The 26068-nt window shown below is 45.8% G+C and overlaps 8 protein-coding genes across 8 annotated transcripts; 7 read left to right on the top strand and 1 right to left on the bottom strand.

Moving 5' to 3' along the window:
- Positions 1–233: 233 nt before the first annotated feature.
- N7520_002306 (Zn(II)2Cys6 transcription factor) lies at positions 234–1884 on the top strand (the record flags this gene model as incomplete). Its single annotated transcript, XM_057136241.1, has 2 exons — positions 234–1004; positions 1060–1884. 2 exons carry the CDS (start codon positions 234–236, stop codon positions 1882–1884), a joined length of 1596 nt encoding a protein of 531 aa, XP_056998927.1.
- Positions 1885–3385: 1501 nt separating this feature from the next.
- N7520_002305 (cytochrome P450) lies at positions 3386–5153 on the top strand (the record flags this gene model as incomplete). The annotated part of the gene is made up of 4 exons (XM_057136240.1): positions 3386–3518; positions 3597–3739; positions 3843–4095; positions 4162–5153. 4 exons carry the CDS (start codon positions 3386–3388, stop codon positions 5151–5153), a joined length of 1521 nt encoding a protein of 506 aa, XP_056998926.1.
- A 1317-nt stretch (positions 5154–6470) lies between these two features.
- Positions 6471–6862, bottom strand: N7520_002304 (uncharacterized protein; the record flags this gene model as incomplete). Its single annotated transcript, XM_057136239.1, has 2 exons — positions 6471–6485; positions 6539–6862. The coding sequence occupies 2 exons, from the start codon at positions 6860–6862 to the stop codon at positions 6471–6473; spliced, it is 339 nt and encodes a 112-aa protein (XP_056998925.1).
- A 4762-nt stretch (positions 6863–11624) lies between these two features.
- On the top strand, positions 11625–12152 carry N7520_002303 (uncharacterized protein; the record flags this gene model as incomplete). Its single annotated transcript, XM_057136238.1, has 1 exon — positions 11625–12152. One exon carries the CDS (start codon positions 11625–11627, stop codon positions 12150–12152), a length of 528 nt encoding a protein of 175 aa, XP_056998924.1.
- Positions 12153–16476: 4324 nt separating this feature from the next.
- On the top strand, positions 16477–17456 carry N7520_002302 (uncharacterized protein; the record flags this gene model as incomplete). Its single annotated transcript, XM_057136237.1, has 2 exons — positions 16477–16497; positions 16620–17456. The coding sequence occupies 2 exons, from the start codon at positions 16477–16479 to the stop codon at positions 17454–17456; spliced, it is 858 nt and encodes a 285-aa protein (XP_056998923.1).
- Positions 17457–17465: 9 nt separating this feature from the next.
- Positions 17466–18665, top strand: N7520_002301 (uncharacterized protein; the record flags this gene model as incomplete). The annotated part of the gene is made up of 1 exon (XM_057136236.1): positions 17466–18665. The coding sequence occupies one exon, from the start codon at positions 17466–17468 to the stop codon at positions 18663–18665; it is 1200 nt and encodes a 399-aa protein (XP_056998922.1).
- Positions 18666–19933: 1268 nt separating this feature from the next.
- On the top strand, positions 19934–21919 carry N7520_002300 (T6SS phospholipase effector Tle1-like catalytic domain-containing protein; the record flags this gene model as incomplete). Its single annotated transcript, XM_057136235.1, has 3 exons — positions 19934–20326; positions 20381–21196; positions 21275–21919. 3 exons carry the CDS (start codon positions 19934–19936, stop codon positions 21917–21919), a joined length of 1854 nt encoding a protein of 617 aa, XP_056998921.1.
- Positions 21920–23530: 1611 nt separating this feature from the next.
- N7520_002299 (C2H2-type zinc finger protein) lies at positions 23531–24328 on the top strand (the record flags this gene model as incomplete). The annotated part of the gene is made up of 1 exon (XM_057136234.1): positions 23531–24328. One exon carries the CDS (start codon positions 23531–23533, stop codon positions 24326–24328), a length of 798 nt encoding a protein of 265 aa, XP_056998920.1.
- Between the last annotated feature and the right edge of the window lie 1740 nt (positions 24329–26068).

Below are 26068 nucleotides of genomic sequence, written 5' to 3'. Positions count from 1 at the left end.
CGCCCCCCCCTTCTTGCTGTTGGGTGTGTTTTCTCGTGGCTGCATTCGCAAGAGTTGGCCCCATGTGTTTACGTTCTGGGAACAGCACCGCAATTAATAATGTTTACTTTAACAATGTTCGCCCTAATGGTTGATATCTTGATTGGTCACAAATAGAGTTGCGCTACCCCACACTTGGCCCGATAGCCTGGTTTCTTATCTCTTGCGCCTTCCTTCCGCATCTCCCAACCCCAATGCCGCCCGATCGACAGCGCACTACGCGCATAGTGCGAGTCCGAACCGGATGCTGGGCCTGCAGGCGCCGAAAGAAGAAATGCGATGAAATCCGACCGAAATGCGGGGGCTGCACGCGTAATGATCTCGTGTGTGAGTGGCCCACCAACGTCCCGGGGAATGCTGCCAGCCACGTATCGAGCATCAGTGAAGAGCGACGCTCGAGCCCTTTGAGGGTTGCTGAAGGATTCGAAGCGATATCACCTCGGACTCCTGCTTCGCATCGACAATCTTCCGTTTCGTCGAGTGGTGGCTTATCTGCAATTGCGGATGCGCGGGATCAGATTGGCGATCGCCGAGATTCGGAACTTAGTAATATCTCCAATATCAACAACGTTGACAATGCTCTCATACCGACAATGGCCGTGGGTAATGTAGTCCCGCGGACTATGTCAATGCTTCCTGGATATGAACCAGAATCCTACACATTGCTGAGTCATTACCTAAGCACTACGGCCGACTGCATGGCAAACGGCACTACTCCGATAAACCCCTTTTTGGTTCAGATTGTGCCGTTAGCATTTACGAGCGATTTATTATTGCAGCTTGTGCTCGCTCAGAGTGCTGCGCATAGGGCATTTCGACGACGGGATGAGGCTGACGCCGTTGCTCAGTCGCACTATACCAAGGCCATTCAGCTGTTTCGGCATGGAGTGGGTGAATTTATTGAAGGAAAGGAGTCCAATCCTTTGATATTACTCGTCGGGGCCCTTCTCATGTGCTTTACAGAGGTATGCAACCCAGCCCCTAACTTTAACCATATCTGACAATCTGATATTGCAATAGACCGCCAAAGGAGACATGACAGGTACTATTTTTGACCATCTGACCGCAGCAAACTCCCTTCTTGTCAAGCTGCTTGAACAAAGTGATTCTGCGGTTCCCAGAGAGCTGAAAGATTTCGTTATCGAATACTACGTTTACACAGCATCCGTCAGCATGATCTCAGTCGACGCACGACTCAGTAGACAACTCTTCTTAAACTTCGACCTGGAGCAACGAGCCCGCGAACTCCTCACCGTACAATATGTCGGCAATCTATGCGGCTGCTGGTTGGAGCTGCTGCTGTTAATCCCAGTCATCTTCGATCTCGGTCGACAATTGATGATGGAGGAACAGGTCACCATGCCGACCGCAGACGATATGGCCATGTTTGCTTCAATTCAAGCCCAGATACTGCGATGGGCTCCATTCCCATTCGTTGAGCCGGAGGTGTTCATGGCAGGCTTGATATTTCAACAAGCCATGCTGATATACCTATACACGTCTTTGGGTGGTTACAAATACACATCCGACGGGATGTACAAAGGTCTGATACAAACTGCGGCCACAGAGGCTATGTCCTATTTGGACCAGCTATCTCCAAGTGCACGCATAAACTCCGGGATGTGCTGGCCTATTGCAGTTGTCGGCTCTTGCCTGGAAACCCCCGAGCAACAGCAGTGTCTCAAAACACGTCTCACTGTTATGGCGAGTCATTTTGGTCTCGGGAATATGCATCGTACAATGCAGTTGCTGGAGGCGATATGGGATTTGCCGTCATCCGAGGCAGGACCTTGGAATATATGCCGATCTATGCAGCAGAAGCAAATCTGGATTTCTTTTGCTTGAGGCAGGACGTATCTTTCTGTCTAAATACAACCAGGCGCTGAAGCTGTGCACTCGGTGAAACACCAAATTACCTCGTTTCCAATGGTGTTGCCATGACTATGGATATCATTACATGTGCCGCTCGATCGTTGCCAAGATTGAACGGTCGGAAATTGCCTCGCATGTCTTGATCACTTCTGTTGATCATACGCCAATGTAAAGGAGTGGCTCTTCAAATATGCACAAATCTTATTAAACCTCAAAGAAGTGAGGAAACATGGATTAAATGGAAGCTCACAGTAGGAAGTCTCTACAACAAGGCAAAATCGCAACGGTGAGCATTGTACGTCTCCTTTGCATTCAGGCATATGCGAGTTTCTGGAGCTCTGAATAGTCATTTTTAGGCGGGTGGTTGCAATCGCTACAGCACAGCCTTGACTCAGGCTCACCCGACGCAATTATACTAGCTTTATTCATTGACATCGGATTCCGCATCGCTGCTATCTGCCATTGCAACCTGGAAAATCTGATTGTGACGGAGGGTTTATCTACTGTTACCTGTCAGCTTAAAGATGCGAACTCTAAGGACTTATCCAAGTCGCGTCAGTAACTGTGACCTCCATGTCAAGAATCTAACCACCGTGTTAGAAACCTTCATGGGCCTTGAGGTGGTCAATGAGAATTCCGACCCTATAGAAAGAATAGACATAGATTCTTCTGTCCCTTGTTCATAGTTATACATATATTGAAGCATTAGTCAGGTAATTCCCTCCATTTGCTCCAGCACTTACTTTCTTTCATTCTCTTCTTTTTTCTCTCTCCTTCATACTTCTCGGAATATAGTGAATGACCCTTTCTTTTGCTTCTGGCCCTTTCTTCTCCTGAGCAAATATTAGCTATCGACACTAATTCATGCCAAATAGCCCAAGCGATCGCGTTCGCAACGGGAATTTCGCCAACGTATTTGACTTGTCCACGGTACTAGTAAAGGTATGGTAGGGAGAAAGTGGTGGGGAGGAAGTCTTACTGAAAGCAGGTGGTGACTGACAGTCTACTGACGTCAGTGGGCTAAGATTTGTGTGACAATGGGCGCATGAGCATGAGAACTTTGGTGTTAAAGGCCCATGCAGTTGACAAATCAGCTGCCAACAGGTGAGCAAGGGAAACTCAGCGTTCTACCGAGCCACGTTGCCTCGCTTACAATCCCTTCCGTCTGCTTACCATTGTCTCTGATGACACGCTGCTTGCAGAAGGTTCAGCCACATCTCGAGCTTTGGTAGCCTGTGTGACTTGAGATGCATCCAAGGTGGAATGTTGGCCCAGATCGACAGCGCCGTAAGCGGCAGTATAATTCCCCGCCTAGAGTACGCCCAGTTGTAAACCCGCTCAGACTAGCTATATGTAACTCTCTCAAGTATTCTTCGAGGCTGTCAACTTGCAACTTCTCCCAACTTACTCACTTCTATCACAATTATTTTTTTGGTGGAATAGTTCATGAAGTCATCCTTGAAATCTTACAATAATGCTAGAACTCAGTGCCTTTATAGGACAGATTACGGGGCTTATATATGTTTCCGCGGCGATTCTGCCCCTGTGGTATTTGGCATCGTACCTAACTTCCCCCCTGGGCCAGTTTCCTGGCCCATTTCTTGCCGGTAAGCCAGCTCCTCACTACTTGGATAAATGTCTCTGAAAGCAGCCCGTATGTTTATCTAACATCTCTTTTCCTCCAGGATGGACCAACTTATGGCGAATGTATTATGTTCGACGAGGAGATTATCATTTGGCAATCCAAGAGCTACACAAAAAGTACGGTCCTGTGGTGCGGATAGCGCCCAACGTCTTAGACCTGGATATTCCTGAGTTGGTCAAGACTGTTTACACACCAAAGAGAATTTTCTCAAAGTGAGTATATTTGCTTTGTGCGGATGATTCCATCTGAAAACTCTTTTACAAATAGAGCTAATATTATTTTCTAGACGGAGTTTTACCATGGTAGCTGTGCTGTGAATAACGGAAAGATTATCTATAATCTATTCAGCGAATGCAAGCCAGAAGTCCATTCAGCGCAAAAAAGACCCGTCTCTAAGTACTTTTCTCTAAATGGGATTATGACGCTTGAGCCTCACATCGACAACATGATTCAGTATTTCTGTCAACGCTTAGATGAGAAATTTGTGGACGGATCTAATTCCTCCCAAATATGCGACCTTGGAGAATGGATTACTTACTGTAAGTCGACTCTAATAATCCAACTCTATGATGAGGCCATGATCTATTGAAACTCAACGTGCGTAGATACGTGGGATGTTGTTGGTCAAGCTACATTTAGTCAACCGATCGGATACCTAGAGAAAGGCTACGACTTTGACAACACTCTCAAGACGGCTAATATTGCTATGGATTATTTCACCTTAGTCGGACAGATGCCAATACTTGATCATCTACTTGACAAAAACCCGATTTATAGGCTTGGGCCACCTTCTTTCGGTGCCATCACAAATATCTCGATCCAACATCTAGTGGACCGTCTACAGGGCAGTGACACCGGATACCATGACTCGGGGAAGCCGGACGTCTTAGACAAGTTAATTGAAGCAGAAGGAAATTTTCCAGATGCCGTCGATGACACGCTGATTATTTCTTGGTTGATGGTCATTATGATTGCTGGAGCGGACACGACGACTATCACCCTCAGTACGGCTTTATACTACTCGTTAAAACAACCTGGTATCTGGCAGCGCCTTAGGTCAGAAATTCCTGCTAACAACTCTAAGTCGTCATTCTCAGCGACTTCCTACAAGGATTCCAGGAATTTTCCATACTTGAATGCAGTTGTCCGTGAGGCATTGAGGTACCATCCCGGCGTTGCCATGCTTCTTGAAAGATACTCACCCAAAGAAGGTCTTAATCTCCCCGGCGGACGTCATGTTCCAGCCGGATGTGTGGTTGGAATGAATCCTTACGTTGTCGGGCGAAATAAGTCAGTCTTTGGCGAGGATGCTGACATATTCCGCCCTGAGCGATGGTTTCGCGATGAGAAACTGGAGACCGAAGAAGAATTTCAGCAACGCCTTCGCCTGATGAACAATACAGATCTAGCATTTGGAGGCGGAAGTCGTATCTGTATCGGAAAACATTTAGCTCTCGTTGAGGTCTACAAGGTTCTTGCTACCCTTATTTCTCGTTTTGATATCAGCTTTGTCGATCCAATTAAGGAATGGTCAACCCACAATAGCTTTTTTGTGCGACAAAGTGGCATCAAAGTGAAGTTATCTATTCGTACCTGAGTTATCATAGTCGATCAGCATTCATACTGTTTTTGCGTAGCCTCAGGCCCTTATGACCCTTGACAAACATGCTACCTCCTACCTGTTCTCTCGCTTCTTTTTCATGGAATATGACATACTCTCTTATGTGCATCTCCTCCCAATATGATTTTACATACGTTATGGGCCTTCTAGCTCCGAGCCAGGGCGATTCAATCCTACTTCTTTAAACCTCAACCGCCTAAATGGATGATTTAAACCGACAATGTCACTCACGTCGAGTACAGCTTTACGCCAATATTGCATACCTCTCCGATAACCTTAACTGACCTATTTCACTATTGAAAAATCCTCTGATGTTTTACATCACTGAATTAGACCAGCAACACGCATACGGAGGTCAGTAGTGGCCATGTGGTCAGATCCCCAAAACCAGGCAATAATGGTACCGAAAACGGTTATTTACAAGGGGGCAAACGACTGTGCATATGTTACATAGTCCCTCAACCTTACATATGTCGGTTCCCGCCTAGTCTATATTAACTAGTAAGTAGATCTTCAAACTTCTAAAGTTCTAACAGATCTAGTCAGCGTTATCCTATCCCTGTAGTCATAAATAATATCATAGATATCCTGAAGAGTATATAGGTCCGCTTAAGAAGGGACTCGATTCCCCCTGGTGGGAGATTAATCTATGGGTCAAGCAGTCAAGTTTGAAATGATCCTAGGTAAGTATTAGTACTGGATAATACTGAAATTATGGATATTTTGGTATAATACAGTACAAAAATAATGATCTGACCACATGGCCGCTACTGGCTTCCGTACACGCAGCACCTGGCATAAGAAGTAGTTTCGCGTTGCTCACACAGGTCATATATACAGTTAATTCGCGATGTGCAAATTATTGTGACTAACTAACCTATTTCACGGGCGAGCGCCGCATACCAAAACACGTGATAGATGTGCTAAATTACAACTCATTATCTCAACGATAGTCGCCTGTAGGCACTCTTCCTTGAACCTTAGATCTTTTTATATGATATCTAGTCATCAAAGAGAATTTTGAAAATTTTGATTACCTAGGAACCATGTTCAACATGGGACAAATAATCGACCTACACCCCCACACCACATCAATCAATCTCATTGGGCATGATGGTATTATATCTAGGAAGAAGCTGCGAGACAAAAAATCTGTGATAGATCAAATTTCGGGCAAAGACGTATATACCGACTGACACTCTGTATCCTCGAACATCATGTCACAGACATATATCTAACAATTCATACCGATGAGCCATGTAGTATAAAAGAGGATTGTACCAGGTTTCAAACTTATGTCTTGGTGATCTAGTTAAGTATAAGCACAATATCCAATCCACTCTTGGGATGATGTAACAAACTCTGTAGGACTTGATATCCACATATGAACCAGTCGAGGTGTACTCGGCATTCTCGCAAACGCCTTTAGTGGCATACCAGGTAGGACCTTTGCAGTCCTTCTCCTGGAAGTAGGTTGCCTTGTAACCCTTCATATCCGTGAAAATGATAGACTTGATTGTGTTATCGCCCACGCTGAAACATCCAGTGTCCTCCTCGCACGCGGAGAAGCCCTGATGGGTATTGCAGTTGTTCAACTTCTCGTAGCCAGTAGCGCACCAGACTCCTGAAGCCACAGCAGTGGAAGCCGCGGCAAGAAGGGAGATAAAAGCAGTAGTGAAATGCATTGTGAAGGAGGAGATTGACTGTTGAGATAGTGAACTGGTTGAGAGAAGATGAAGGGAGATTCTGAATTGTATATTCAAGATGGTGAAGGGACTTTAACAGGGTATTTATATTATTTCTTAGTAGCCGGAGCGAATAAAAAAACTTGAAATATCAAAATTTCACTAAGCTTTGTGGGGCTAATGATTTTCCTTGGCCCCAGGGGCTTATATCATCTGGTTACGTACCCCATGGCAAGTAGTGTTGACGCCGTCCAGGATGGTTCGATAGGGGTGCTCGGGTGGCCTCTTGCGAATAAAGCTTTTCGCCTCTGGGATAACCAAGCTGGCTAAGGTACCACCCCACTTGACTTTTTTTTTATTAGAAAACATAGGTGATTAGCATAACACCGAGATGGATTGATTCATGGAATTATCTAATACAATATCAATATAAAATAGGCTGAAACCTACCATCTCTACCACTACAGGCGGTGATCTTGATTGGTGGGTTGTATTAGTCGTACGTTCGTTGGAGCTTTAGCCTCTATCTACGGAGTTCCGAATAAACAAATATCACATTTTCCACTCTCTTCGCAACTCAGCTACTACTGCATTTCCCCTTTGAGAGCCCCACTAGCTAGTGGAGTGTAGAGTTCTTGGTGTTGTTTTGGTGATCCGACCCGCTCCTAAGTTGCTTCGCCAGATCTGCCGAGAGGCCCCAACTCGATAGGTATAGGCGATCATTGCGGCCAAGAGACCCAGAGATACGGGACTTCCGGTCTCGCAGTCTATTGGGCTTATCAAGTTCTCACGGAGCTCGCGTCCAGATTTCGAATGACTGGCGCTGATGGGCACTGGCTTCAACTTGCCGGACAACCCCCCGTGACCGCGAGTCTTATTTTTGGACCCCACGAACGACGGATATTTTGCTCCATTTGTCAAAGATCTACTGGACGCGTGCGCGCGTTAAGGCCTCGCATGAACAGCCTAAATTAGACTAGTGGAGTTTGTGGGGTACTTCCACCTATATTTTTTCCCGAATTCCCTAGCTACTAATATTCCCAATTTTCTGATGAAAAAACCTTGTGATATAAGGCTGCTGCAGATCAGAAAACATGCGACACCATCTTAAAAAACTCCCGAGGCATCTGGGAAGAATCAAGTGAATTGGGAACCAACTTGATCGTATTGTATATACAGCTTCATGTCCTCCGAGGGAATAATTTAATCAATACAATTCATCTTCCTTTTAACTAAACAGGTTATGAGCACGGAAGGAATCACTCGGGTGCCGTCTATACTCATCTGATAATCTTATTGGCCCAACAATTTAGATATTTATCCCGCTCTCAACTCATCATGATGATGTCTGCTCTGGTCTACGATTCTATTACCCTAGTCGTCGGCCATAGAGCCTCTGACAGTATGCGACAACTTCGCTACCTAGAAACGTTTCATGACCTCCTATCATAAAGCTAGGTAAGTCTGGGATATTATGTCGGGCGACCTCCAAAACCCTCACTTCCCGTGTAAATAAGCTAAGCCTATTACAGCGGACATACACTCCTTAGTGGAGCTTTACCTCAACGAAGCGGTGAGGCAGCGAGCCATCGCAGATCAGCCGCGTTCCGGCAGATGCAATCATTTTATGCTAGGCAAGAGACAAAATTTTATGTTCTTCTCTATCCATTGCTATTCAGGTATAATTGGCTTTGCTTCCCGACTCTGCCACCACGGCAGTAAAACATGCAAATCGAGTACGCATAACGCCGAAATGATAGCAAAACTCATCGTCTCTATTTATTTATTCGGTTTTTTGCTAGATCGACTCTCACCAGCCCGATAGCTGACCTAGAACCGACTACGTGCCATAATTGTGCTAAACTTAGAAAATATTATTATTTTAAAATATCCCCAAGGACAAAGCCAACCAGCACGATGATAGACCAATTGGCTACGAAACCTGAAATACTGCCTTTTACAAACACTTCGACTTATGGCCCGGCTGCTACTCACAATTTCTCAATTATTCTGCCTGTATGTCGGAAATGGCCTTCAGCGCTCTGCTGTTTTGCATCAGCATCATAAAAGCGCCGCCAGAAAAGGGAGGAACTCGGTGGTTAGGGTTCATCATGTAAATTAGCCAAGCTCTTTGAAGTAAGTCTTAAGCTCGGCAAAAATCTTCTCGATAGGGTCAAAGTCTGGAAAATAAGGCGGCAGTTACAGCAAGCTGACCCACACATCCGAGCATCAGCTTTTAACCCCGTCCGAATGATGGAAGGTTTCGTTGTCTATAGTCAACACGGACTCTTGGCTGCTATCTCCCCTACTGCTGGAGGAGCTGCTCGGCGTGCTCGGTGAATTGGTATAAAGCTAAGTATATTGATATAAGTATATCTTTGACTAAATGTACTTATCTAAATAAGAGCAATCATCTTCAAGAAGTGTTCCAATTTTTGATAGATATATCTCCACATCAAGTTACTTTAATCTCTGAAGTGACCAATTTTGAGTCAAAAATAGAACAAAAGATAAAACCCTACTAAAGAATAAAACAAAAATATTTAATAGCATAAATATGTCGGTGCTTACCTAGCACTGCCTAGCGTGCTCGTGGGTAGCTCGCCGCCCTGCATGTGTTCAGGCCGACATTAGGGAGTCCGGGCAACTATTAACCCTCTTAAATCTCTTCGCCTAAATCTTCAGTCAGTATCGAAAGAGACCCCTTTCTGCACACTTTCAAATTAAATAAGATGGCCACAACCGTGCCTTACCCTCCCCCCCCGGCTAAAATTGTGCTTCTCTCTACACCTACATTTGTGTATTTATGATACTCCAATTGCCAAATTGTGCAAGAAGCATGACCCAGCATCAAACTACTTGATAAATACGGAGAACGTCTTCAAATTGAAAAGCTCTTAAGTGGCACGAGTAAAATTACCGTGAACCAAGGAGGTGTACCGCAAATTCTAATTCGAAGCCACGGGCCGTGAATCTAATGGCATCTTCCAAGGTTGCCACATCTCTTCAGAGTGAGAAGTCGAATATGGATGACGAAACAGAACTGGAACATTGGTCGTCGAGTTCGAATATATTATCAAGGTACAAATTGAAAATTATTTGAGTAACATTTTGGTGAGCATGCTCATCAAGGCAAGAAGAGGAAGGTAAGCCATCTGAACGACATGGAATTTGAAGGACATAATTTCCAGTTATAGTTCATTTGGCGAGTATCTATAGATAAGAAACCATCCTTAACGCTATCTCTCATTCTATTATCATACAATCGTGCCCCATTAAAACATCTTCATAAACAGGATTTTAAATTAATTCGTAAGGCCTATCTAGTAGACTACCACTTTTGAAAATCAAAAATTAAGAAGATCCATGATTAGCTTGAAATTGCTAAAAGTTTGACGACCCTACAGCCCTTATCATTAATTCCAACTAAGGTCAGAGATTTATTCCAGTCTAACCCTCCAGCCCCCTTTTCCCACTTTTTCTCCCATACTTGTGAACTTCGGGCCGACCGGTCTTCCAGGGTGGAAGTATCCCCCGGAATAAAAGTCGCACGCCATGATCGCGGCCATCAAATAGATATTTCAAGGCGGAAGTAGCTTCCTGTGCTGTTAGAGTGCCAATAATGAACAAGTGATACCCCCCCTCCCCCCCTATCCATGTAGCTTAAGTGTTTAAGTGTCCATGAGCATGTTGTGACAGCGTTGGGCTGATTTCACTGGGTGTGTATTTCCCATTGCCGTGCCAGGTAAAGCAATTGGGCGCATAGAAAATTTCAGAAGCACACTTTCTATTGGTACAGGTTAAAATTAGCTCCAATTCGCCAATCCAAGCTGACACCTTCGCTCGAGTCAGGTTTCAGGGCGGCAATCCTTGCGAAAAACAGTTTTTGGTAGATCGTCGGTGCAGACCTGCTCCAGATTACAGCAACCCCGTTTTATGCCACGGGCCCACCTAAGAATAGAACACGTCTGCGTATAATTTGGGGCAAACATGGCGAAAGAAATTATTTTAATGAGGTCGGTGGGGGATGCCTTAGTATTAGGAAAAGCGCGTGGTTTTGGGTGGAGACTACTGGCTGACCAACTATATTCAGTAAAGACCCTGCTTACGGGCTATTTAGCGCGCAAAAATATGCAAGGCTGGTAACTAGCATTATATAGGGTCTGAATGCCCCTAGTGAATATGACTCTGCTCTCAACAGCTAATCTTGAAAGTCGCAAAATTGATTTGACCTACACGTATTGCTGTCCTTGAAAAAGAGCGGTTTTCCGGATAAGAAAATTTCAAAATTAGACCCAACATGAGAACCAGCAAAGGTGCGAGTCCTGAGTGCAATTAACCGAAGAGCAGCGTCGTTAATAGGTATCCAGTGTTATCTTGGTTGAGCCTAATGACTCTGCACCAAATCACCGCCCACGCCGCACAGTTCAAAGATTGGTATCCTTTTTACATCGGCACCCTCACACACGGTGCAGTTAATCACCAATGCTATGCCAGTTATAACCACAATATCACGATATATGGAGCGCTAGACCCAGGAACATGCAAAAATATGGTCGATTGTCTCATGGACACCGCCGGCGCGGTCAATCAAGCAGACTGGTCCTCTGCAATTGTCATACTCGGCTTAACGCCGACCATCTTAGGCGGACTAAGCCCTACTCTCGAGGAGAAAGCTAGATTGAGTTGGGAAAGTCCAGTTCTTGGATTTCTATGCGCTCTTGGGGCTCCTTCAAGTCCATTCTCGAGGCCGTGGACAAAAATGACTAAGGTGCCTGTTCGTCCCTTTGGAAGTAGGATCGGTCGCCCCAATGATATGACTTCGGTCGTGATAATAACAACGAAATACCTCTTCGCGTCTGCGGCGGCGGCGAACGTCCTCCAGAATTCTATCATGTTGGGCCGACAAACTATCCTTAGCTGGAAATGTACTTCGTCGTATCTGGAGATTGCATGGGTTTTTCTGGCTCTTGTGCCGCTTGGACTCTCGATTGCAAGTATTATGTTTGAGAGTAAAAGCGCAGCGGAGCAGAAACGAAAAAACCAAATTGGTCTCTTCGATTCATTAGCGAACCTCGCGGGTGCTGGACACGTTACGTGTGGTACTGTGATCCTGTCGGCGGTGCTTTTTATCGGGACCCTTGATGCGTTGGGGGTTTTTGCGAGATTTGCGGCTTCGGCTCTTGTCTGTCAACTTATTACAGTGCTTGAACTAGATGACAAAGATGAAAGTAAGGAAGGGATATGGCTACCGTTAAGACAAGGCCAACATACGGTGGATGGGAATTAGATATGGCCTTATTACCAATATTTATAGAAAGGGATCAAGCGTAGATTAGGATTATAGACTTGGATTTAGGATTCAAGGTCGCTCTTGTCAAAACTATTCTCTTTTATACCAAAAGCATGTATGTAGTAAAAGGTGGGGTGGAGAGAGAAGAAGTCTACGCTACTCTGAGTGGAGGGATATAGTTGCCATCAGTACGGCTTTTATTCCTGTGGAAACCTTACCACGAGGGTCTGCGCACGGGCGACCGAGGTGGACATCGGCGATCGCTACTCCGTATAGTTAGTATACATTTCGCCAAGGACTCACTTGGGAATAACTTAGTAACACTACTCCGTAGTCATATTTCATATAAGTCTTATCTTTAATTTAAGTGTTATCTGACATTTTTATTGCTTGCTTATCCGGGATGTTATCACTGCGGGAATTCATGATTGATACTAGTACGGTGTGGCGTGGCGGTCAACACTTAGGGCTTCTTCTTGTAAGTTATTATGGCAAGGGTCTAGCAGGCCAACCTAGCCACAATTGACCGGTGCATTTTATGTTCCACGCTAGCCGTTTCTCCCTACTATTGCTATACCTTATTAGATCATAGTACCGCCTTTCGTAGCCGTTTCAAATCCGATTTGGGAAAATGACAGACAACAGTAGTCCTGTAAGGAAATTCAGAGTACGCAACAGATAATGATTAGTAGGACAGAGAATAGTGGAGCAAAAGAGCTCGGGCACTTCAGGCTTCAAGGTGTGCAGGGCGTTCGGGTGAAGAATATAGAGACTTCAGGGAATTTAATTCCAGGACAAACCAAAAGAAAAAAAACATACAACAGTCAGGATTCGCATGTGGTCACCCACCATACTACTAACTAACCGGCGTGTGGCTTAAGTACGGCTGAGCGGACGGGAAGCCCTGTTCTCCACACCCTATGGTCGTATGTGCCTTACAAAACCTTAATCCAACTTATAGAGTTTAGAATTTGAGATGGTTGCATGACCCTGGCCAGAAAGATGGGTGTGTAGTAGATAGGGTGAGAAACAGGCACCTGTGAGGGCGGCTTAGAAATCACCCTCCATCGTGCGATGACCGCCTAGCTGAGCGTCACTGGACCATTTTAGGGCCATAATCTCCCTTTCAGATGTCCGAAACAGCCAGCTTCTTGATATCTGCACAGAGCCCCTTGGTAGAGTGATTTCCGAATATACTATAGACTGGGCACGAGACCCACCCTCATCTACAGAGGATAGTTTCGAATGCTGCGTTAAGCAGTATAGCGATTTTTGAAAAGGGCACTAGACAGGGCGCGTGCTTTCTGTAGTATCAAGTAAAGAGTATGTGAAGTAGTATGGAGGTACAGTCCCTATTACTGTACCATGATCTGGGGTTCTGGTTCTCTCCGGCAAGGAAGGGGCTCATGTTGATATAGCTTAGTACTATAGGGTACAGCATATATATTTTGACATATCGCTCATTTGACCCCTACTAGGTGCCCGCTACCCTCCGACGTCGACCCTCGGTGGTTTTGGCTAGGTTTCCTAAGTATTTTTGACTCGCGCGTTGTCAGACCGTGCGGTCATCGAGCGTTTCTTTCTTCAATAGCTATAGCTAAATTGGCTCACATTTCAATTGGTGTCAATTCCGAAGGTCATACAGATTGTCTTATCTCCATGATTTGATATGCAGTACCGTAACAAGGCCATGAGAAGTTGGCCCACCGATCGTCGTCCTTTAATTCCAAGCGCTGTGGCAAATGTTATTATAGCTCACACAAATCCCACTCAAGTCTGCGTGAGCCAGGTGTTGGGATCTCATAAAAGCGGCGATGCCTTCTGGAGAGCAATCGCAGTCGCGGGCCCAAGTCTCCGCATGTGAAGTAAAAATCAGATTGACAGCAGTAGAGATATTCATCAAAGCAGCGAATCCAGAGCAGATCCGGTCTTGGGGCCCTGGGGACCCGCGTTGTAGTTTACGCCGAGAAATTTTGTGGAACAATCTACGAGCCTAAAGTCCAAGATTATACGCTTCCTACTTAACGTGGTAAGGCTTCAACCAATACTAGCTACGTAGCTCGCGCTTTACGGCAGGCATCGTCGCATCCGATGCTCATAGTCATACAAATTTCCGGAATGGGAGAGAAAGTTGAGATCTCTTTTAAAGCCCCCCCATCTTATCGCCTTATTTTAAGGTAGTGGATCTACCTTCGAAGTCTTGTGGGTACCCTAGTTTACTACCATTGATTAATTAGCCGAACTACATAATGTGGAGACGACGAATGCATTAGATATCCATTTTTCTACAGATATAATCACAATCTACAAGCTCAGCTGTAGAAGAAAGAAAAAGCAATGATATTTTGTGGGTTACGCATGGGGAACGGATGTCACTGGAAGGAGACAATTCAGCGATGATAATTAGCGTCCTCCGGTTTTTCTCCCTTGCAATGTGCTGAAGACTGTGCTGTGAAATTAACTGCATTGCTATTAGATGGAGAGCTGGTGGCGAAGCAGTCAATGGAGTAAGTGAAGAATTATTTCAAAGTCCACTAAAATGAGATTCGCTAATCACATTTGATTCAGAGCTGTCATGCCGACGTCAAGCAACCTAGTTTCCCAGCCATTGGTAACGTCCGTATTTATGGCCAACATATTATCTACGCCACTGCTCGCATCACTCCTACTGGAGAAGTCATACGGGAGAAGTTAGCAATTAAACAGTCAGGTTCCTGTGTGTGTTGAGAGAACAGACTCCATGTATTCCCTTTATGTGCAGATTGGGGAGAGCGCGGAGGACATTAGTCAGGTGTGGAAGAGGATTTCGGGAAATGAAAACGGTACATTAGTTTTGAGAGTGCCCGACAAATAGCAGAGAAGGAAGCTTTTGTATCGGTTCCGACTCAACACTAAGACGCATCAATACCTGAAAAGACTTGTGGGGAGCGAAATGCCCCTATCACCTCCCGTCCGAGGTGGGAATCACTTCTCTCCCAGTCTCCAAACTTCTCACCCACACCCCGCAAACTCACACCAAAGTCAGTATCGTCGTCAATCTAGAGTTCCATAGGTGATGAGGGCGCACGGAGAATTGGTCGTGCGAAATATATGGCTTAAGTACGGCTGAGCGGATGGAAAGCCTTATTCTCCATACCGTGTCGCCGTACTAAACATACCTTATGATTTAGCCTATATATTACTAAACCTTCATGGTAAAGTGATTATGCGGGAAGAGAGTGAGGGAGAAGGTGAGTGCGCAATAGATAGGATGAGAATCAGGGTGAGAATGGGTAAGATTTACCCCTGAATCGTCTTCACGCCACTTTCAAGCCTCTGAAGCAAAACATGGAGGAAAATGGCGACTTTATCTCTCCTAGCGAGACCCCAGACCTAGCGAAACCCCAGACAAATCTCGAGTCATTTGCATCTTACGCATTCAGATTCTAGATTCATTTCGCCACCACGGCGGCTGAGAAAAGTGTTATTCCCTCAGGACCTGTTTTGTACCACTAGGATTCACCGCTTCCGCCAGCTTTGTACTGTATTGAAAAGTTTTCTACCATAAATATCATATCCACTCATGTGATCAATACTCACCTTTTTTATGTGCTTCTACCCATCTCCATCCGTGTATACTTTTATTTATATCCTGGCATGCCATTCATAATTTTTTAGACACACTATAGGGCTAAAATTTCAAGGTACATAGTATATTACCTAGAAGGTATCTTCCCGAATGGGGTTAGATTAATACACATGTGCAGTCTAGTCGATTTTCAAATATCATGTCTTGGTCAATTTTAAAGAAATGCTGGAAGCTTGCTTCGACTAATTTGATACCAAGTTGGAGCCTGAACAGCGGCTGTAGTCATTTATTACTACTATTAGTCCTTGAGGCTCACCTGGAATAATGACCATGAACATGAATTAGATGATTTAGTTAGCGTGTAATAAAGGTATTGTCACACTACCTTCGTATCTTTGGATTTCTGCCGGTCCCTATCAGCCGTACAGGGACCAAGCGGGGTTCGGTTATTTTGCCAAATATTGGCGTTCAGGGACCATCGCTTAGGGAAATTTATGGCGATGGTGGCGTCAAATGTGCTCCAATGTCTTATGTATACAAATTTTAATATTAATGGAAAGGAAGTTTCAAAAATGAACTTTCCACTGACCGTCATTATAATTTCTTCGCTCGCTAGCCATGATGCGGTGGGCTGCTTTGCTACTGCTACTAGTAGTCAATGCCGCAGCATTGCCCAATCCTAGTCCCAGCAAGTGTCCAGAGGGGACTTGCCGTCCAAACAATCATTTTTTGACCTGCTGTGTCTAGAGCGTGATGCTTTTCCTTTCTGCTGCGGTCTGTTGGACTTGCCACATCATCTTACCACGCAAACTGAGACGGTAGAACCTCATCCTGCAACTATCCAGACAACGGAAACAATACGAGATGGGTATCATGGCAAGGTGACAAGGACTTAGACGGAGGAGGTCACCGTAACCAGAGTAGAGAAGCCCGTCATCACCACGTTTACGAGCTACACCACCAAAGCCGAGTCCAATCCAGCCCTGGGGACAATTACCAACCACTACACTGCCACCGTCACCGATATTGCTACGGAATACCTTACTGAGCCTGTCTATGAGACCACAACCCGCTTCGTTACCAGCTTGGTTTCGGATTCTTTTTCAGAATTTATCACCCAGTTCACCAGCGCCATTATCACGGACTGGACAATCGAGACGACTACAGAGACCCTCACCAATACACTCACTGATTATGAAACCAAGTTCATTACCGACTATATCACGCTCACCGAGACTGACGTTGTTACCAACACGATCACAAATCTGGATATCCAGACTGTTACCAACTATCATACAGAGACCCTCACTCTTTCGTATACTGACACCGTTTTTGCAACCGAAATCGATACGGTGACCTCAACTGCCATCCAGACTACTGAGGTGACCGACACAGAGATCGATACGTATACTGTTGTTGAGACTACACTGGATACAATCACCAACCCTTTTTACAATACGGTCACCGACTACACCACAGAAACCATCACGACCGAGCTGACAGATGGTATCACGGTGATAACCACAAGTTTTATGACTGCTGTTCCAGCAAAGCGTGATCGTGGCGTCAATTACTATCCTCGTCGACCATTTCCCACACCTTCGGGGTTGAATGGCATTGCGGCCACTGCGCTTTCCGTGGCATGCTCCGAGCTTCATATTGACGCTTGTATCTCGACTGCGTTCACTACGATAACATTACCCAAGCAAACAGTATGGTACCGTCCAGACTAAGTCACTTTCATGCTAACAACCTCATCCCAGATTACCAAGACTGTTACCACTCATATCCCAGCTATTGGGGTGGAAACCGTCTATGTCACTATCTTCGATACGAAATATGTCACCAGTCGTTCGACTGAGACATTTATAGCCATCCGTACAAACACCAAGACTGTTAATGTGCCACATACAACAACAAAGGCAGTTACAGACATGGCCACAACATCTATCACCACGACTGTGACTGACCTCTCCACGACCACCGTGATTAATTATCATATTGTTACTCTGACTGAATCCGCGACCAGCGACCTGACTACCGACCTGACTTCCACTACAATCCTCGACTTGACCTCTGTTGAAACCACTGCTGTAACCACCGACGTGACTAATGATGTGACCGAGACATCTACAGTCAGCTCCACCGCTGTCGAGTCAGTTACACAGACGGCCGACCTGACGATTGTCCAGACTTTAACCCAAACTGCGGATAATACCAATACTGAGACAACTTCCATCACCGCCATCACAACCGAGACGACCACCGTTGAGGAGACCTCCATCTCAACCATTACCACTACATCATCTGTTACTGTAATCGCCACAGTGCCAGCAACCATTGTTACCACCATCCCCACAACCATTGACGTGACAAGCACCGCCTATACGGCAGAAATTACGGATGTTACAGTCACTCAGACGGTATCGACCACAGCCACGGTGATCATCACTTCTACAGCTGCCGCTTCCGCAACTTGCGGTGTCAACCTCATTAAAAATGGGGGCTTCGATGGTGGTGACTCAACCGGCGACTCTGGCGGCAGTCTCTCTTCCTGGACTTTTGGGTACTATGGTATCGGATCGAGGTCTTTCGTGCGAGGCCCTGGGGGTGACTACAACGTGGCACTAGACCTATCCACAACTAGCAGCGGAACGAGCACTGCATACGTATATCAAACCTTCGCCACTACTTCCGGCACAGTCTATACCGTGACATTCGTTACCGAAGCCATTACAGGAAATGCCAACTCCGCTTTAACATGCAGCGTGAACAACGGCATTTCATCTGGGACGACAGTGAAAACCAACACCAACAGAGGGTCATGGATCAGCAACTCATTTTCCTTCCCTTCCACGTCCTCAACCACCACGTTGACCTGCAGAATTTCGTCCTCAATCGCTTCTAATATATATTTGACTGGGATCACTGTTACTTGCTAGTCAGTTATTCGCGTTTATGAATGTATCAGAATCAATCAATGTAATCTCTCTTTCCATACACAAAGGAGTGTCAATTCTATCCCAAAAAGTCCATTAATACAATAACTCTCATGTATATTCACAGTGCATATTTCATATATTAGTTCCTACCCAAAGGAACCATTAGCAAGCATTCAATTTTGATTAAAAACGACCCTTATTAGGAAGATTATCAGTCATTCACGTTACAATACAACAATTCATCATGTCCACATCTAATTGAAGCCGTGGCAGCATCCGCATGCATTCGCGATCAATTCGAGTGCAGAATAAATGGGGTGATGAGATTGCCGTCTACTGGGTTTACGCGGTTCCGAAATCCAAGCCCCATATATATGTGGAATCAACTCTATGATTGGACTTTGATTAACGCTAGCAAAAACAAGACATCTTAGCTCACGCTAGCCCAGGGTCTTCGGATATATTCAATTGCCGTATTACCTACCTTACTCCATTCTTACTGTTATTTATGTTCATGTCTGACCGTTGAAGAGGTCAACCTACCCGTTCTAGAACTTTTAAAGGAGTTTACTCAGAATAATCTCAATTGGTCTTATGTGAACCCGGAGGTTAAAATGTTCATCGGCATAATCTTGTTGCTGTCATTAGTACCCTGTCCATTATAGAAGACTCAAAGATAAACTTCTGCTGTCGATATCAGGGCAAACGCCACCCCTAACAATTCTGACAACTGCTGGCTACCCCTGACACTTAAATGAAAATTTTTATCGCTCGCAATCAGCGTACAGAAAACGGAAGATCAAACGCGAAAATCTATCAATGGCAGCCCATTCCGAAAGAACACCCGGTAATCCATGGAATTGTCCGGGCCGTACCGAATGTTAAATATGTGGATATAGGGAAAAGGGGGAAGTTGTAAGTGGACTTGAGACACAAGTGACATGTCGGCTATAGTGACTCTATATGAGTGGGTCGAGGAGTAACTAGCGAATTGTGGCGAAATTTGTTTCTTCAGGCCACGATGGGCCAGACCATTAGTGTAGCATCATGAGAAAATTCGGGTTTCTCCTGTCGGCAAAAATGCCATTATAGCCGCACTCTTCAGCTCGTAAGGTCATCCAAGAGAAGGCCGCTGGTTTTTTAAAGGGGGTCCGCAGCAGCTGTAAAGGATAAAAGGCCGTCTGTAATTTCTCTTTTTCTTCTCTCTCTTCCTATTTCCTTTCTTCATTATCACCCATTGTATCCTCATTTTTGAACTTCTGCACATAATGGAGAAGCTTCAGCTTCATACTCGGCTTATGCAAGCGCTGGAAGATGACCCACTTTTCTCAGGCAAGAAAGAAGAAAAGGTCAAACGTTATCGTCCCATGAAAAGATTGATTCTTTGTCTTGATGGCTCATGGCAATCATCCAATCATGGAGAGAAGAACATCGCGTCCAACATTGTGAAATTGAGCCGCTCCATCGACAGCTGCGAGAAGACCAAGGACAAGGTGATTCAACAGATCGTTTACTATGATGCAGGTGTAGGTACCGGAAAAAGCGCCCCAAGGAACGATGCTTCGATACCGGCAAAGGTCCTGGCCAAGGGACAAAAAATATTCGAAGGCACCTTTGAAAGAGGACTAGAGGAGAATGTATGCGAGGCCTATAACTTTTTGGTACGTGGGACTCATACCATCCTCTCAGACTCCTCACCTACGCATATCATACAGGTCAACAACTGCCATCCTGGGGATGAAATTTATATTTTCGGCTTCTCACGCGGTGCATATACGGCCCGCGCGGTGGAAGGACTGGTCTCCAACATGGGCATCTGCTTTCCGGACATGATGAATGACTGGTGGTCGATTTACGACGAGTACAAGAAGAGAAGCCGGGAAGAGCCAAAGCCTACCAGTGACAAGATTAATGCTTCGAACGCAAATCAGGAAAGCACCCGGGGGCAGGACCATGTCAAGGAGAAAAGCTCGGAAGAAGAGCCAAAGTCTCTCAGTGACGGGATTGATGTTTCTAACGCAAATAAGGAAAACACCTCGGGGCAGGACGATGTCAAAATGGACTGGAAGAGCCGCTTCTACAAGGGCGTCCAGATCCAAGTCGTGGGCGTGGTTGATACCGTGGGTGCCCTTGGATGGCCATCCAACAAGTTGGTGCCGGCTGAGGACACCAATGCTACTAAATATGGCTTCCATGACACCAAACTGCACATCAATATCAAGAACGCATTTCATGCCCTGGCTCTAGATGAGCACCGATATGCGTTCCCTCCAACTCTGTGGTCCCTCCCTAAGGGGATCTCTGCTAAGGAAGCTGCTAAGAAAGGTCCCAGGTTGGTACAATGCTGGTTCCCGGGCTACCACATCAATATCGGTGGTGGCAGTGACGAGACATTGAAACATTACGACGATATGGAATCCATGGCCAATCCCTCTCTAGTCTGGATGATCGATCAAGTCCGCAAATGGACCAATCTGACCTTCAAGAACTACGCACTGGCAAAATTTTACCACCACTACACCCATACCATCGTGGACCTCTCGCAGCGGTCCTTCAAGGAGGGCGATTCCAAATGCCATTATGCGAAGGCGTTCGACATGTCTTACTAGCGCCAAGATGTGCCTGATCCCGAAAATCTCACCGCGTACGGTGGCTGGGGCATGGGCTATCGACCGGATAGCATCAATACCGTGACAGGTTACAGCGGATCTACCACTCGCACTCCGGGTCAGTACAAGAAGGTGGAAGAGACCCAGGAATACATCCATCCCGTGGTTACCTATGCAATGGGCAAGGCGTACCGCCAAGCCCATGCTGAGGGTACGATATTGAGCTACCAGCCCCCCGCTCTGGCAGGCTTCGAGGGAGTGTTGAATCCCAAAGTATACAGTACCTCGGAAACCGGGAAGAAGACCGTGGACACCCTGGACGGCTGTTATTGGAGGAAGAAGATCAAGGGAGTCAAGTACGCTGATACGCCATACCTGACACGATTGAGCATTTGGTATAACAAATCTCACCCACCCGAGGAGGATGACGATATTCTTATTCCCGAGATGAAAATGTTGGAGGATAGTGACCGAAGCATGTTCAACGAGCGGGATTACATGCGTGCAGACTGGTTCGCGCTGTGGGCTTCCCTGATGGAATTCCATGACGATGTCAAACGCGCGATACAGAATTTTCCCCTGACACAGAATCAGTCCGCCTCGGAGGACACCTTGCGACGAGAGAGGTTCCTGCTAACGCGCTGAACTACGTCACGGACAGGGAAGAGCGCGGTGATATTCTGGACACGTCGTTGATCTATAAATTACGTCGAACGGACTCTCCGGGGTTGAAGGTGGAGCAGAGGTTGAAGCTGATGGAAGAGACTGGGAACCGCACCAGATGGTTTTTGGCAACTTGAAACTCTTAATACATGACGAGCCATTATATGCCATACCTAATTCCAGTCTCTCCCAATGAGGAACAACTTTGTAAAACCTATTTCCTTTACTTAGAAACGATTCGTCGCATACCAGGATTGTTGGCAGGAGAGAGAAGTAAAAGAAGATTCAGCCTATATTTTCTCATAAGCTCGAACAATATTTTGATGAGTTGAGGATAAAACACAGCAGAGGTAGACTGTGAGGATTAACCAGTCCAACTCCTCATATGCGGCATCCTTACTAATTTGGCACGCCGTGTCAAACCAGCAGGGGTGCTGCGGCCCGGCTGGAGTCCCCGTGCACGGAGCAAATGAGGGGGTTCGATGACCCCCCACTCCAATACCTATCAAGGAAGGTCAAGAGCCGGACAAGCCTTCGGGTCAGAATAGAAAATGCCGCCCATAATTTTAACCATAATTTTAATCAACTCGCAACGCTCATCCATATTATTGGCGTTAGAAAGCTTTGCGGGACCTTTCTCATACGCTTCTTGTTCAGTGGGCTCCCACACCCATACCCTGCCTGAAGTAGGCCACCCAACATAGATGCGTCGATTGAATTTTTCCGCTCTGATCATGTTATCTATATATCGTACCTCATTTTCCCTCCTAGTGGGAAGGCGCCCAACGACCGTCTTCGGAGTGCTATTGGGTGCATGCACGTGCCATAAGCGTACCCCTCCAAGTTGTCATTTGTCGCCAGTCTGCATGCAATCCTGCTTTCCTAAATCTTCCCTATATCCACAATACATCCCAACTATACATCCAGATTCATTCCGATCCAAAACTCTAGTTCATTTACGCTGAGGCATGTTTAAGAGCCAAAGGAGTGGCCAAGAGCCATCCACCTCAACTAAGAAGCCAGGACCGAAAAGACGAAGAACTTATGAAAAAGGAAAGAGAAACAGGTATCCCTTATGAAAACTAATGAACACTTGCAAATACCCTATTGCTGTTTCCTACGTATCTATCCGCCAAGATGGGCAGACCGGGCTCGTTCTTGCCTCACACCAAATTGCCTATAAAATCCTGGGCCAAATCCAGGACCCACCGACATCGTATTGGCCATTCAATCGCATTGGTCACTACTATATAACTGAAATTATAGGTCCCATCGAAGCTCCATCGCAGACCGGCTACGATCATTTTGCTTAAAAAGCTGAAGCTTGATAAAAATCCGTTTATTTCTGTCTCGTTTCTGACTTTCTCCTGGGCGTACGCCCATTCTATCGCCCACCTGGGCACTATCCTCTATCACCCATGAGTCCGTGGGATGGCCATTCTGTATAAAGACTGTCCTTGTATATCAGAAGCTCCACCGCCTCCTTCCCCGCCGAGCTTCATTCCTCTTCATATCCAACCACGAGTGCAACACAGGCTCTTTCACATCAACTCCATTGTGATTTTGTTGCTTTTGGCGCGTCGCCGTTATCTGATGTCTTATACAGAGTGGCTCGTCTATTGCTACCTCTCGTCACTCGGTGCCATCCAGGTGGAATCCACGACTGTTGCGGACAATGAACGATGTTCCCCGGTTGCTCTACAACAACCGGAGCCAATGCTGATGATTTCTGATCAAACCTTCGACAACTTCTCGCTCGATTTCGCCAATGCATCTGGCTACCAGAGAGGTGCGCCAAACTATACCACCGAAGAACATGCCCCAATCTTTGGTCGCAACGATTACCTCTCACCGGCTCCACGTCATCGGGACCTAACCCCCCTGACCTGGCATCAAATCATGCCAAACCTCTCGGACGGTATCGCCAACGCGCCTACAACCTCTTGGTATGAGGAGACAAATGTCAACTCTCCATTGAATGCACTGCATGAGGCAACTCCTCATATAGGGCAGATACCCGGTTACGAGACAAACCACTATCAGCCATGGGAAAATGAATACAGATTTGCAACTAACATGCAAGCGCGTCCGTTCATCGCGAGCTCCATCCTCTCGGAAAATGTGTGGGAGCAAAGCGACCCGCTTTTTAGAGTTACGCTACGACCCAATTCAACAAACGCCCTGCCACTTCGCCAGACTTGGATCTGTGACTGGGTAGGCTGCTCGCGGACCGAACCCTTTCGCCGTAAGGGTGACCTGACGCGCCACAGAGTCACACAACACCTATTCCCAGGGGCATATCAATGTCCAGAGTGTGGGAAAAGATGCAATAGGCCTGATAATCTGCAGGCACACCGGCGAAATGTTCACGGCCAGTATTCTCAACGCTGATGATACGACTATCAGTCTATATGTGTCATCACGTTTCGTTATCTGCCTGCGCCATTATCCTTTAGATAGGTATAAATGCTGGTCTTCTGTCCACTATTCTCTGCGAGGATGGAGCTATCACCAGGTCTCTCTTTCCTTGGGTCTTGAATGCTCAAAATTTGATATATAATGAGCCTGCTTGTTGACTACGTTCATTAATTAGACCACATTTTGAACATTCATTGTGTTGTTTATTGCATTATTTTGATAGCGCTGACTTGTATTGCATTAATATTTCACCCAAGCGCCACGTCTACTATGCTTGCTGCACATAACTTTGGAAGAAAGGGATTTACGGGAAATATCAATTCATTTCTCAATATTCCCTGCCTCCCCTCAATACCTGGAAATCCATAAGAAAAATACAGCCTAGACTTGGACCATTGAAAATTGTAATCTTTAGACTCTTATTAGGGTCTTTGGACAGCTCTTTTTGGATGAGAAGAGACACGGTGGATGGTTGGATCATCGATATCTGAATTTTTTAATCCGTTCCAAGAAAACTTGTACAACGGCAAAGAGACCGATACGTAAGTATGCAGTTGAACGGGAAAGCCTAGCGAGTGTTGAATGTTCAAGAAGGGCAAAGGAACAGGGGATGCAAAAAATTACTTGACGGTACAGACCAAGCTGGTCAACTTTGAAGCGGCTAACTCAAATAGGCCAAGTTTTGTTGTGCTTTGATGCAATGCGTTCCTGTACCCAAACCAATGTGTGGGTAACAAGCCACTCTATGACAAGGCAAAGGTCAGAAGGGCTTGAGGGGTTGGAACATTGACCGCACGGCTACGAATAAGCAGTGGCAGTACAAAAACGTCCACTCCAACATCCACACCGCCCAAGGACCCACCATCAGTCGGGGGCGCATCGATCTGATGGTCTAGGCTGCCCATTTTGGGTCGTCAATCCATCCGCCGCGACGTTTTCTGATTTGCTCCTTGTCGAACCCCAAGATGCAAGCTGCATAAAACAGGTCACGATGTCAGAACTCACATTTGAGGGCTCCACAACGGACTGATCGATCAGTCCATTGTGGAGCCAGACGTCCTCTGTGAATGGTCACTCGCAAGCACGAGTGTCAAGCTTCAAACTCCAAAATCTCCACTTCTGGCCAAGTACATCACTTTCTGATCTTAATTTTCGGATTTTGGATTTTCGATCTTTGCATATTCGATTTTTCGGATTTTTCGGATTTTTCAATTTTTCAATTTTATCCTTCTTGTCCCGTTACGTATGTCTTCTGTTCTAATCTCGGAGTCAATAACCGGAGAGGAACAAGTGGTGTCCCAAGTCCTCGAATCCCCCTCTTTTACTATCCCCACTTTCCTTCCCCGGCTACTAACTTGAAACCCACAAGTAAGTCAGGTCTCGAGAGTTGGAAATTTAAAACCGAGGTAAACTATTATGGACTAAACAAAGCTACACTTCTCTGTTATGTCTGTAAGAATGAAGAAAAATAATAATGTTTTTACGAGTATATGCGCCGTCTTGGGCACGACGCCCATTCTGTCGCCCATAGCTGATTGTCCATTTATCGTCGTACACCTACATAAGTAGTGCTCCCCCGCTACTGAAGACTCATCCATGATTTTTATATCCGAGCTAGCAGTCAAACTATAGATTTTTCATCAAGTGCAACCGTTATTTCGACCAGCCGGTGTTGTCCAATGTCTTTGCCGGTCTGTGCCATTGGCTGCTGCC

Source organism: Penicillium odoratum, assembly GCF_028828045.1.
Source record: "Penicillium odoratum strain IBT 22623 chromosome Unknown utg000002l_segment0_segment0, whole genome shotgun sequence".
Taxonomy (NCBI): Eukaryota; Fungi; Ascomycota; class Eurotiomycetes; order Eurotiales; family Aspergillaceae; genus Penicillium; species Penicillium odoratum.
This window is presented reverse-complemented; position numbering and strand designations above follow the sequence as displayed.